General features: G+C 39.1%; 2 protein-coding genes across 3 annotated transcripts; one reads left to right on the forward strand and one right to left on the reverse strand.

Annotated features, from left to right (window-relative positions):
* Positions 1 to 300: 300 nt before the first annotated feature.
* On the reverse strand, positions 301 to 2,663 carry LOC114434559 (uncharacterized). The gene is made up of 4 exons (XM_028403875.1): positions 2,547 to 2,663; positions 2,132 to 2,294; positions 1,624 to 1,812; positions 301 to 614 (listed from the first exon to the last, which is right to left on the reverse strand). The coding sequence occupies exons 2-4, from the start codon at positions 2,292 to 2,294 to the stop codon at positions 301 to 303; spliced, it is 666 nt and encodes a 221-aa protein (XP_028259676.1). The 5' UTR covers positions 2,547 to 2,663.
* An 85-nt stretch (positions 2,664 to 2,748) lies between these two features.
* LOC114434966 (uncharacterized) lies at positions 2,749 to 5,416 on the forward strand. Of its 2 annotated transcripts, XM_028404445.1 has the most exons (5): positions 2,749 to 2,975; positions 3,216 to 3,317; positions 4,159 to 4,258; positions 4,515 to 4,619; positions 4,881 to 5,416. In XM_028404445.1, the coding sequence occupies exons 1-5, from the start codon at positions 2,800 to 2,802 to the stop codon at positions 5,343 to 5,345; spliced, it is 948 nt and encodes a 315-aa protein (XP_028260246.1). In that variant the 5' UTR covers positions 2,749 to 2,799; the 3' UTR covers positions 5,346 to 5,416. The 2 variants fall into 2 exon arrangements, with proteins under 2 accessions (XP_028260246.1, XP_028260247.1); XM_028404446.1 differs by lacking the exon at positions 3,216 to 3,317.
* Positions 5,417 to 14,105: the final 8,689 nt, after the last annotated feature.

Raw genomic sequence — 14,105 nt, forward strand, 5'->3', positions numbered from 1 at the left:
TCAAGTAAAGTGGAACAATTTTGCATTTTCATTAAGATGTCATAAAGTGTAATTACAAGGTCAAATCAGTTTATAACAGTGTCATGACTGTTTTCTGTGAATTCAAGTAAAGTGGAACAATTTTGCACTTTTCACTAAGATGTCTACGAAGTGCACTACACTATCAAATAACCGAAATGCCTTAACAAAAACAATACACAAGTCAAGAGATAGTTTTCCTTGCTGTATTTGAACACAAACATTTGAACAAACTGTTGTTACATAAACAGTGTCATTTAACATCAACATAAATGAACACTCTTAAGTGTATTTATACACTATTGGGAGGAGTTTTCCACTTTTTTTCTTTGCTGTGATAATTTCAGCCATCTCCTGTGTTATAGCTCCCCTGCAACGCTCTGCAAATGCAGACATCTTCTCATTAGCTTCATCTCGTGGAAGCAGGTCCTTGAAGGTGTCTGGAAATGTGATTGCTAGTTCAGCAATCACAGCTGTTCTCGCAATTGTGTTGCGGTCGACGTTAATTTTGGCGAAGGCCTTTTTCATGGATCCATGCTTATTGAATATGGACAGGACATTCTTGTAGCGGCGGATAACTCCATCCGTTGTGGTCACTGGTCACAAAAACAAACAAAAAAGGCATCTTAATTCAGACATGCATTGGCATTGCTGATTGGGCACCCTAAAGGTACTGTAATACTATCAAATGAGAAATAATCCCACTTATCCTACTGCTGGTTTAACGTGCATCCTCCTTCTAGGCTTGTTCTATTAGATTTAGCTCCTTTCGTACCTGCCTCTGTAGCTAGCAATATTTGCCATGACCAGCATGGAAGAAGGATGCCCAACAAGTAATGTCCTCGCTTACCTGCCTCTGAAGCTGTACAAAACATAACCACCTTGCACTGTGAACCTAATGGTACAGTAAGTAGATTTTTTCTTATTCGTTTCAGAGGTTAAATATCTAACAAAACCAGATTAGAGCACATAATAACCTGCGGAGAATTAAAAAGCTGTACATCTCTCTGTAATTGCTGAGTAATTGCTATTATAACAAATATGAGGGCAGTTAAGTAATCGTCAACTTTACAGTTGAAAAGCATTTGATTAAAAAGATGATCAATGCCTGAACTTACTCCTTGAACGGCTGAGAATCAGGGTGTTTTTTGGACTTATTGGTCTTCTTCTTTTTCTTTTTCTTCTTTTCCTCTTCTTCTGAGGATGATGAGAAGCTGGAGTCTGAGGAAGGACAGGGGGATGTCGAAGTTGAAGATGAAGCAGGTTCCAGAGCAGTCTTTCCAGAGCCTGTGAGGAGGGGGGTGGGGGGAGATGGACAAGTATAAGAAAACAAAGTGTATAAGAAAACAAAGCTCAAAAATATAAGAATATACTTTTTTCAGTGCAGTTCAACGCACTCTTAGTACTGAAAGGGCTTGTGAAAATAGTATTTCCAATCAACTGGACATTCCAGGTGTTACAACGATGAAATTATTATCATTAATTGTTTATTATACGCTTACACTCTGCTACTGAAAACCCAGCCTATTTAAATTTCTCCTCCACAAGTACTGCAAGTACAAGTACAGTACTGCATAAATAATATTAATTGTAGGGCATTTGTACCTTTCCCAGTAGATGCAGGTGTGTTGGTGGCTCCCTTAATTTGGGAAAGTAAGAAGTCCTTGTCATTTTTTAGATCCCTGTTGGCCTCCTCCAGGTACTTAATGCGGTCCTCAAGGTGTTCAATCTTCTGCCGATCCATCTTATTTTGTTGTTTCAGTTTGGCCAACTCCAATGCCCCTGTTGGAGACACTGCAACAGGGGCAGCGATCATTCTATTAAATATTTATTACTTTAGTCAGTGAATGTGGAAAAACACAATACTCTAAATACTTTTATACATGTAGCCTAGTGTATGTACAAAATAAGACATATAATGTGAAAAATGACCATAAATGACCATAAATGACCAATTGAATATAAATAAGTAAAGTGAACACAGATTAGAAATCTGCTGCAGACGTAGCTAGTACAAGTGACAGACTTAAAAGTTACAGCCAAAACTTCATTTCAAGACTTGTAGGTGAATGTAGTAAAAAAATATATATATTAAAAGAATAACAAGACTCACTCGGTTTTTTCGGGGAATATTTGACTGGCTTCTTTTTCTTATATCTTCGAATAGGGACCTCTGTCTCATCTTCTGTCTGTTCCTTGTTCATCTCCTCCTCTACTTCCTTAGCTTCCTCAGCCTTCATCACCCCATGTGCCCTTTTGCTGAGACGAGTATCCATCTAGCAACAGTTGTGTGAAACAAAGAACACAAGCACCATGTAAAGACAGCTAACATTACATTATTTAAGGCAACTTTGGCAAATGCAATATTGCAGTTGTTTAGAATTAGCAAGATGAAAATTGGAGGGAATACTACTCATGTTATAACCGGCTGCCTTGACTTTACCTAAAACAGCAAAGACTGACATAAATGTTATTAAGTCTCCCCCAAATAAAATCCAAATTACATGTTTCCCTTTAGCTTAGCTTACCTCAGATGGCAAACTTTGAGGGTACTTTGTTTCCTTGGTGTTGTTTCCTTATTTACGTTGCACAGTTGCACTCCTGTCTGTGTTGATCGATAACTGTCTCTGGACGGTCAGGTGATGGTGATGCTACCGCTTACGCGCGCATTCCAGCAATGAGGAAGAAGTGACGTACTCCCTGATGTTGCTTCCACTGCAAAGAGGCGCGACTGCAACACCGCGACACACGCGACACGCGACCGGACCAGTTGTCAATGCAATGGCACTAATGGAAGGACTTCTAAAAAATATTAGGCTTTCAGATACAAAGAAGAACAGAAGAAGAATAGTTAGATGGATGCAGAAACATGGTATCCTGAGGAGAACGATGAAGTGCGCTAAATGCAATCGTTGCATGCACCTGGTGACATGTCACGTCAAGGATGGGCTGTGGTGGTAAGCAGAAGCTAACTCTTACTTGCTAATTTAGCTATTATAGTTTGGTAAGAGAAGTTATTAGCCATCAAGGTGGACAACATAGCAGGAAGTAGAAAACGTTTGGGCATTATCTTACTGTAACATTATAAAACTTTTGGAAACCTCTATAGTATATTCTAGTTATAACATGTATAACATGCTGTTTGATATTTTATATGGGGTAGCCTACTTTTCAGCATTTTGCCTTCCTTTTCTTAGGGTCTGTAAGCATCATAAAAGTTCCCCACGGTCTGTACGCAATGGCTCAATATTCAACAAGTCTCACATTACTTTGATAAAATGGCTGGAGTTCATGCACAGGTACAGTATTAAAATATTAAAGAAATAAAATGTTAGTAATATATTTAGCAGTGTGATTTATAGATATATTTGATGTAGGATTCCTTACTTGTAACTCAGCGTGTCTAATTCTTAGCACTGGAGCTATTTATGTCCTATAAAATAACTATATCTAACTATAAAATAACACCTACACTCACCAGCCACTACATTAGGCACACTTGTGCAATCTAATGCAGTCCAATACAACAGCTCTTACATAAATTAAATAGATTTTTGGTGACATTGTCAAAAAAGTGAAAATTCTAGTTTATTGAGGATACAGTGGATGAGTGAATGTACTTGTCAGGCTTGACAACACTTGTACAAATTTACACTACCGTTCAAAAGTTTGGGGTCAGTTGGAAATGTCTTTATTTTTATAAAAAAAAACATAGATAACATTAAAGTAATCAGACATACAGTCTAGACATTGTTAATGTGGTAAATGACTATTCTAGTTTTAATGGAATATATACAAAGGTATACAGAGGCACTTTTCCAGCAACCATCACTCCTGTATTCTAATGGTACATTGTGTTAGCTAATCGTGTTAAAAAGGCTAATTGATGATTAGAAAACTCCTGTGAAGGAGCAGCACAGCAGAACTGTTATGCTGATCAGAGAAGCTGTAGAACTGGCCTGGTGACCCCAAACTTTTGAACGGTAGTGTATATATGCAAATGTATATGTGCAATATACTGTGCAGAGATATGTAGTCTTGTGTTACATAGTACAGTTTAATTTTAGTTTCATGTCAGCACAATTCAATGACAAGATAATATGCCATTTGGGTTTCTTAATTATTTTTTCCTTTCTTCAGGTTTGCACAAGGTTTGCGGTTGAAGCAACTTGACATGATCACTGAGGGGATAGCTGCAAGCTCCAGGACATTAACAAGAATGGCAAAAGTACTCAGAAAGGTTGTCACATCACATACTGGTCTCTAATTATAAGTACTATAATTAATTAAGTTAAATATATGCTTTATAAATCACCATAGATTGTTGGATTTAACATTGCTACACAATACACACACTCAGTGACACATGCAATGCATATACTGTACATTGCAAAGCACAAACTTTTTTTCTAAACGTGTGCATAAATATTTGTCAAATTCCATACTAAGGCTTTGTTACCACTCAACTTGATGATGTTTTAATTCTACATTTGAAGGTTTGCATCGCTGCCCTCAAGCGACTGAGGAAAAGAGGAATGAGGATTGGTGGTCGTCATCGTTTTGTTGTTATCGACGAGAGCAAATTTGCCCACAAGCAAAAGGTCAGCTGAATATCTGTTCTATGTTTAGATCAAGATTTTTATGGCAAGGGGCAGTGGTGCAATAAAGATGGTTAACATTGACATAAGTGTCTATGATTTGAATGACATGAGGAATCAGACAGTTGATTGAATAAGCTTTACATGTGGATTGTGCAGCACACCCTCTTGCCTTGCTATAGTGCCTGTGGCAAGGACACAATTAAAAAATGTGATACAGCCCAAACCTTATTAAAATATTTGTCATTTCTTTTTTACTTTCAGTACCATCGTGGTCGATGCGGCAACACTTGGCACCGTGAGCGGCAGTGGGTCTTTGGGATGCTGGAGGTTGATGGGAATTCTAGAAGACCCATTCTGAGACTTGTCCGGGATCGCACAAGGCAAACCCTTATAGGCAAAATTAGACGCCATATCAGACCCAGAACATCCATCCTCACTGATGAGTGGCGTGCCTACAAGGGGCAACTTGCAAAGTATGGATATGGTCAGTATTCTGTCTGCCATAAAAAAAACTTTGTTAACCAGGAGACTGGTGCTCATACTCAACATATTGAGCGTGCATGGCAAAACTACAAGCTGGAAGTATGGCGCCAGAGAGGTAATCGTACTCCTGAGTCACTGAAGCTTCATCTCAAGATGATAGAGTGGCACCACTGGTTAGGTGTACGCCATTACAATGGTGTCTTGGGCAGACTTTTCCATGATGTAAAAAAACAAATCAAGTGAACATCAAATCTGACTCTGTGCACTGTCTGCTGGCATCTGTCCTGTCTGTCCTGTTGACACAAACTTTTCCTTAGGGCACCTATATTGCAATTATACAATTTCTCTTCTGACTAAATTCTTGCTTGTGTTGCATGAACTCTCAGATATATGTTGCTTTAAATAAAATTATCTGCTCTGGAACCCTCTGCTTGTGGACAAATAACTTAACAGTTCCTTTTGTTCAAATGTTTGTGTTCAAATACAGCAAGGAAAACTATCTCTTGACTTGTGTATTGTTTTTGTTAAGGCATTTCGGTTATTTGATAGTGTAGTGCACTTCGTAGACATCTTAGTGAAAAGTGCAAAATTGTTCCACTTTACTTGAATTCACAGAAAACAGTCATGACACTGTTATAAACTGATTTGACCTTGTAATTACACTTTATGACATCTTAATGAAAAGGACAAGATTCATGACACAATTATAATGGTGTCATGACAGCCAATATCAAAACCAACCATATATGATAGCTTAATGTCATGTTAAAGATATAAAACAATACTTTCTTACAGTTTGACAATTAGGTCTGCTATGTCATATTTATGACAGGTTATGTTGTCTTGGTTAATGTCAAGTTGTCATAACAAAGACATCTGAAACAATGTCAACTTTGCATCAAAAGTGACATAATTTACCGATTGACACCTTATGACAACTGTCATAAGCATTCATTGATGTTCATGACAGGTGTCATGTCATGATTATGGCAGCGTCATGTCAGCCTTATGCACACCCATTCAAATAAAGTGTTACCAAATTATCTATGAGTCAGACATACACTGGTCATTACATCACATTACATTTGGTATTGGAAAAGATTTTTGTTTGTGTTAAAACAGACCCTCTCACAACATACCAGTATGTATGAACAGCTATGAACAGTCATTTTTATTATCCGAGTAAGTATGTAAATAACAAATATTATGCTATCAGTTAGAATGTTTTGCCCCCTGAGGTGATTACTATAGACTTTCCAACTTTCTTGCTAAATCTGGAGACTTTACAAACCCTCTTGGCAACTAGCGACAAATCTAGCATCTTTTTCTGAGGTTCTTGGAGACTTTCTGGTGTTTTGGAGACTGACATGAAAGCAAGACTTTATTGGCTCTGACTTACATAAAGAATAAATACAGATTGCAACTCAATGTGGAGGATGATCTCCAAAATTAACCCAGAATAGAACTGCTTTGCTCCATGCACAGTGCCTATCCATCACATAAGGTGAGCTGTTTAGCATGCATCAGTACAGGAGTAAGGTGTGTTCTTGTGTTGTTGCTATGCTTGTTTTATATAGGCCTTGATCCTGTGCACAGTTGTGTGCAACATTTGTATGTTAGGGGTGTTAGGGTGTGTTATTTTCCGGCAAAATGTATTTATATATAAATACATAAGTGTGTTATTTTCCGGCAAATAAATACATTTTGCCGGAAAATAACACACTTACGCCACTATCAGTGTACGTCACTGGTTTATTCCAAATATGCTAGTAAACATGTAAACATATGTTCCTGTAGCTGCAGTGCATGTAAACAGCTTTTACTGCATACTACCTTGATCAGAATATGATGCACATTGAATGTAGTCAGCGTGTGTTTATACCCTCATGCCTGCAGTTTTGACTATTATAAAAGTCTGAGTTCCACACACACAGTAGATGTGTGTTTACAGGGTATAGTATAGTCCACAGTGTGGTCAGTTTTTTTACATTTGCTTTTTTTTAACCTCTTCACTCTGAAGTTGTCTTAGCTCCTCAGTGTTTGTGCAGCCCATGCCATGTAACCTCATGTAGTGTTGCATTTATTGGGATTTTTCATCTGTTTCTTAACCAACAAAATTAACATTTATTTTTCAGTTAATTAATGTATTATTCTTCTGTTAGTTGTAAACGTGTGAAATTAGTTTTATCTGTGGTGTTGTGTGTCTTGGCAGCAGTAGAACAGAAGCTGCAATACAAAAACACATAGTGATAATTTACAATATGTGTTTAATGTATAAATATAAGTACTGTTAAAATGATAATATAGCATGCAGTGCATTGGTGTAAGTACGGTATGCATCCCCAACACAGAGAGCAGCCATATGGGACACATTATGGGCCCGCCATGTGGTGTCGTCAAACTGACAGGACGCGGTAATTTAGCGCGGCTGGAAGCGGATGGATCGTGCTTACCTTCAAAGTCATCTGTCTCCTGCCTGTGTGAGAGTCTAAAAGCCCCCAGGGACACAGTATAGCATGTTGGTCATTCAAGTACCTCTCAATTACTGCTTTTAATTTTCCTTCCACTTGCTGCTTTGTGTCTATTAGCTGTGACATTTCTCTGAAATGTGAAGTATATGGCAGATTTTTTTATTGTTCGCCAACAGTCTCTGTCTGATTTGTGTTTAAGGAGAAGACTAAAAAAACTTTGTGGCATCTAATGTTGCTTCAGCAAATCTCAAAATAAATCATCTGATGTGATCCTTAGTTTAAAGAGGTCATCTCTGCTTCGTGTACTGTCTCCTTTCTATTGTATGTCTTTTGTTTAAATCGTGTGTGTCACACTGTGCTACAGCTGATTTCTTTATGTAGCAAAACCTTTAGTCTCAGCATTTAGCTATCAGTGTCTTTATTTCTCTACTTCCTTGTTTAAAAAAAGTGACAGGTGTTCAGTAGAATCATAAAAAAACAAGGGGAATATGATTCTCCTCTCAGTTGCTCTCTCTGTGTTGCTGGGACACTGAGTTCTGCTGTTTGTATCTGCACACACTTACAAATGTCTAAACACACACTCGGGTGCACACAAAACAATCACATTAGGTTTAGTCAGGCTTTTAGACGCTGCCATGTTTTAGCTGCTTCCTGTTGGTGAGAAGAGGAATGCATCTCCCTCCTCTCTCTCTCTTTCTGTGTGTGTGTGTCTCTCTCTCCCCTCATGATATGCCCTCAAGCTGATTTGGCAGCAGAGTGACCAAATCCTTCCTATTAGGACTCATCCACAGCATGTTTGGGCCTTTTCTGACATCACAATTTTCCACACAAACAGGGACGGAGACAAGTACAAGAGCAGATTATGGTTTAAGTATGCTGTGTGTGCGGTTCAGGTATTACTCATGTTGTGGGGACTGGGGTCTGTTGACTGCTGTTATAGGGGTGCAAAGCATGTTTAAAGGAGGTCGTCTGTAGGGAATGTGTGCAGTGTATTTTGAAGTCTCGGATGGGACTGCGTGCATGTTTGTTTTGCTGCGTTGGTGGTGTGTGGTGGTATATTCCATTTTAATCTGTCAGTTTTGCTCTACAGGCTCCACAGACACTCACAATCTACTCGAGCCGCAGTCCAACACACACACACACACATATACAAATATTCACATTCACACATGCCATATCTCTCGTGCTCAGCACCATGCCATTTAGTGAGTGGTCACAGAGAGTAGACACAGGAGGCAGCCAACTGTGTCCCTCATGTTTAGGGCGTCACAGTCACTGAGTTTTTTTTTTTTTGTTTTTTTCCAATCCCTGCTTACAAACTGCTGATAGGCACAGCCAACAGGTGATGTGGCATCTAGAGACAGCTGCTGCTACTCATCTGAATGCAGGGAGATGAACACCAAGCATTGCTTTCCTGTATTGCATGGAGAACACAATCACCAATCTATTCATGTGTCTGAGTGCACAGAAGCATGTTTTTACCCCTGGTGGAGCAGCAGGGACTATATGTAGTATTGCATTCATGCAGTTTACACAATAAGTAAACATTATTATGTTGACTCAGAGTCACATGACTTTGCTAGAGTGATGTCATATGTTGGTGGAAGAACAGGAAGTTAGATATGAATCAAAACATACACATACATACAAACACATTGAGCTTTAGTTCATAAAATAAAATGGGGAATTTGAAGTCAATAAATTTTTTTTCTGCTCCATATTATATCTCACGTTAAAACTAAATAGACAATATTTGTCTAGGAATCTAAATGATGTAGGTTTGGTGCGTTTTCAGCTCAAACAAATGGAACAGATGGTGTCCACCGTGTTTTTACATGGAGTACTAAAATCAATGTAGTGTTGGTTGTGAAATACTGGAGGTGGAATTGTGTGGCATGTGGTCTACAAATCCCCATCTCCTGTCTCCTCTCAATAAAAAATAACATGACCAAAATCCTAAACACATAAAGGACCATTTGCTCACTCACCTCATGTTTACAGTGAAGTGCCATAGAAATTGCTATAGAAAGTGCTGCGTGCTTAGCTGAACATGAAGCTCTGCGACTGGCTCACAATCTGCAATGATGGTTTTGGCATTTATCCTAATCTTGGCACATTCCAGGAGTAAATCTGTCAAAGACGCACAACGCACTCACATGACTAATAGACATATAAATCAATAATTTCACTTTTGTATAAATTACATAGGACACTACTTGATTCAGTACCTTCAGCTCAGCTGTGTGGCCTGCAGAGATGACCATGCTGACTAATAACACGATGACATTTGATAAAGAGACTAGAGTACTATTCACCTCTGCTACATAATTCCCTAATATAACCTGATGAAGATAATAGAGAGATGTTTGTTCTGTGTAATATAAACAGCTTGTGGACTTATTAGAGCAAACTAGCATCCATATTATTTATCAGCCTGTTCACTAATTTATCACAATAAATCAGGTGACATCTAGCCTATAGCATGGTGATGGTACCCCTTCCATGATATCAGGTGATTCTTCATTAAAGATTTAATATTATGTAAACTGGGAATAGATAAGCAGACTTGCCAATTTACTGTTTATTGTTTGTGTTAAATGCTCCAAGGCTGCAAATTATGAGAAAACAATCCTATTAAGCTCCGGCCAAATGAAAAACAATTTGTTTGGATTTTCACCTTTAAAATGCTGACTCTGAAATGATTAATGCTTGCAATTTAGCTGCCGTACTGAACAGAAGGGCTTGCTGCTCTGCAGAGATCAAGAACTAAGGGAGTGAAAGAAAAAAAGAAGAAAAAAAAAACAAAATGAAATGCTGCTAAATTAGAAATTTCCAATGAGTGGAGGGAACTGTGCATCCAAGAGCTAAAAGCAATTAACGGAATCAGAAGACAGTCTCTGTGGCTTCTTGAACTCTGATTAAATGTTCTGATTGCCAGAGAAATCACATTCTAAGTGGGAGATCCATAGCTGCCTGTGTTGTAAAGTGGCCTATTGGTAAATCCATTATCCTCAGAGACAGTGCTGTTTTAGACTCTTAAGACCATTGTTAAGCATCAAAGGGTAGTATTTCACAGACGCTAGACGGATCCACAGCTGCTCCAGACCTTCCAGTTTTTCAGGTTTTGTTGCGTTTCTCTGCCGTCTCCCAGGATAAGTGTGATACTGAAGCCGTTGCCTATCTGTGCTCCCTTTTTGCAGTAGCTGCCATCCTCTGGGTCTTCCACTCAATTAAATTCTCATAACCCAGCAAATGTAGGAAATGGACAGTAGTGTGGTTTTGAGTGACCAGGGATAGACCCGGTAGATGGAGGGGAGGGCATGCCAGGAGTGGACTGCATGTAATACTACTATACTGAAAGACAGCCTTACTGCAAGAATGCCCAATTATATATCATTTCTTTTAGGGCGAGCAAGCTTTGAACCTCCCTCTCCAGTCCCAGCAGATTTCACTGACTGGCTGCCCTTACCGTCCACTGTACCTACCACAGGGTTATGATGCAACTCTTGCTTTCATATCTGTTAAAATGCAGCACAGGCAACAACAGTGAAAGCTATCACCACACTCAAACCCACAAAACTCTCTGTATTGCATTAGCTGATTTCCTGCTTGTTTTCAGTATCCCCCCCCCCCCTCTTTTTTTAATTGTTGTCAGGGATGCCAGATCTCCCAGGGTATGTTGGCATTAGGAAACATCAGGAAGCCAGAAGAGACCCAGGTTAAGCAGACAAAAAAACAAGAGTTAAAAATGAAATATTGGGCATAAACTGTTTAGTTGTCTGTCGAGATAAATCTCCTTTAATTAAGTTTGTAGTGGGCATTAAATTTATTGGTGAATGCCGAGAATGCCTTTTTCGCAACAAACCACAGCACACTAAAACAACACATTAAGTAGAACCACTGATCAGTTTAAGCAGTTTAAAATAAAACTTTATTGAAGCACAAATATGTAAAAATACATTAGATAGGTGCCCTGATAGCTATACCTATAAACTGAGGCTTCAGTCCTCACAGGTTCTATCCTTCAGTGTACAAGGTGTCTTTTTGTTCCAATTCAGTGTTGGTATAAAATGTGCATTCACCACAATTCCTGCAAAAAGGCTTTCCCTTACTTTCTCCTCACCAACTTTGACATTTCTGTTCAGTTGGCTGTGTGGACTAGAAGTTGACCTTTTCAGCAGACTACCACTGCTGATGGAATGGCTTTGGCTGTCACGGCTCCCATTAACCCACAGTCCCTGGCTTCACAGGGCCATGGCTCTGTTATGTCAAGATAAAGTAAAAGATCATTCAAAAACCTTGCCCAGGCCTTGCTCTACTTTTAATCAAACAAGCATGCAGGATTCAAATAGTGAGCGCATGCATAGGGAGATTAGAAGAGAGAGGAGGAAGAATGAGCAGAGGTCACTGCAGAAGGCTTGAATGAGGGCGGTTAGGGAGACGAGTGTAAGCATCTTGGCTGCTGTATTAATATGCTCAGTGGAGCATTCATGAAGCAGGGAGATGGAGGAATAAGTCAAGTGACATTTTCATTAATTTGTTGTCAGGTAGATCCTCTTCCCACCAGTGAGCTTGACATATAAGTCTGTTTTCTCACACATTTCAGACCGAATTGCTTGACATGGGACGCCGAGGCATGGCTGGATGTAAAAATGGAGTTTGTATAGGCACAGAACTAGCGTGAAATAGATATGGATTACTCCCAGGCGTGCTAAACCTTGCATTAGCATGTAATCTCATTATTGTAAAGAAAGTGAAATGGCTGCTCACTTAAAGAAGATTTATGCAAAGTGAAAATAATCTGTGCCGAAACATGGAGCAGATATAATATTGAAAGCCACATTATGGCTTAATGTAAAATAATTTCCCTTTTGTCGACATCACATTGATCAAGTTTGACTATTAAATAAGTGTGAAAGTTAAACCAAATGAGAGCTTTACTGTATATGGCCAAATGAAAACGATCAGTGTAAAAACTATCCCAGTATTTTGTTCGTTAAACATAACATCATGCAGTAATACACAATGCACACAATGGCCATATGTCTTCTCAGTGCTTCTTTTCTTTCTTGTTTCTTCCCATTGATCTTTGAGGAAACAACATATTCTTGCATTATACCGGCTGCTCGCTCCATCCAGGTAGTAATCTGCAAGAGGGTCCAAAACCAGTCATTACTGAGGCTGACCCTTCAAGTCAGTGTCCTCATCCATGGCAACAGCATTCATTAAAAAATATCTTTTGCAGCATCTGGATTATCACAGGACTGTGATACACAGATGGTTCATGCAGTCACCAACCAAATATGATGTGAATGTTCATGCTCTTTCCAAACTGTTTTAAGAGCCAGAAGCAGGGCGACTGGACTTGTTAGAGTTAGATCTTCAGAGGTAGGGATGGTGGGGATGGCGGGGATACTGGCAGTGCGGCAGATTTACACTTAGGAGCCTGCAAACACAAGTATATAACATTAAACACATTTTATAAGAAAAACTCTTCACTTCCGTGGTCGCTATTTTCAGCTACCGCCACGACCAGTCCCATGTTTTTAAGGACTGAAATGACCACCTCATATTATGTATTCAGTTCTATACTGTGTGAGAGTGTAAAACATTACAGAACATAACACATATACATAACTTAATATTACAGCAACAGATTACCCTTATTGCAGTGATATATTGAAAAGTAGCAAACGTTTCATCACCAGTAGCTTTGCAGCACCAGTAAAGCCATGTGGCTGCTTTTAATTGTAATAATAATTTGATTTGAAGGCTTCTAAGTGCTTCCCTCTGTTTGCCTCTCAGCTCACTAATTACAAGATTCACCTCCCCTCATTTGTATGCTTGTACACCTTTTGTGCAGCTGAATCACCCCCAATGAATATTTTCCTGAATATGTATTTCACCACAGGAGTTTCAAATGGTTTTGTAATGGCACATCAAGATAGGAAATTGTGATATCAGGTCATTAGACATGACATACAGTGGGAGAGAGTGCTGGGAATATGTTGGCGGTAAACAATAATGCTCGATTTAAAATGATGACCTTATTGAAAATGTGAAAAACATAAAGCCCTTGGAACAAGCTGTGTTTTTGTACTTCTTTGACAAATGGCCATGAGAGTAGCATCCTCGCAGCTTTGTTGTTGTGTATTTGTTTCCTTGATTTTTTTTTGTCAGGAGGTCAGGCTCAGACTGAAAATATTCCTGACCCCCCCACCTTACAAATTGATACTATAGTAGAAGCCATGTTTGCAGTTATGCAAATTGAACTTTCATGGCTCATTATTTTCTCCAGGACTTGTTGAATTTCTCCTCCTTCCTCCCTCCGCTGTCACCGGCATGTTCTTTTATAGCTGCAATGCTTCCTTCACATCACCCCCCCCCCCCCCTTTCTCCTCCTCCTCCCCCATACATCTACCACCAAGCCATTAATCTTTATCCTTCATCATTCCCTCATTCATGCCTTCCTCTATCCCTTATCTCTGTCACTGCCATCTCTGCACCATTCTGTCTTCATTTTCCGTAGCTC

The sequence above is a fragment of the Parambassis ranga genome, chromosome 4 (genome assembly GCF_900634625.1).
Source record: "Parambassis ranga chromosome 4, fParRan2.1, whole genome shotgun sequence".
Taxonomy (NCBI): Eukaryota; Metazoa; Chordata; class Actinopteri; family Ambassidae; genus Parambassis; species Parambassis ranga.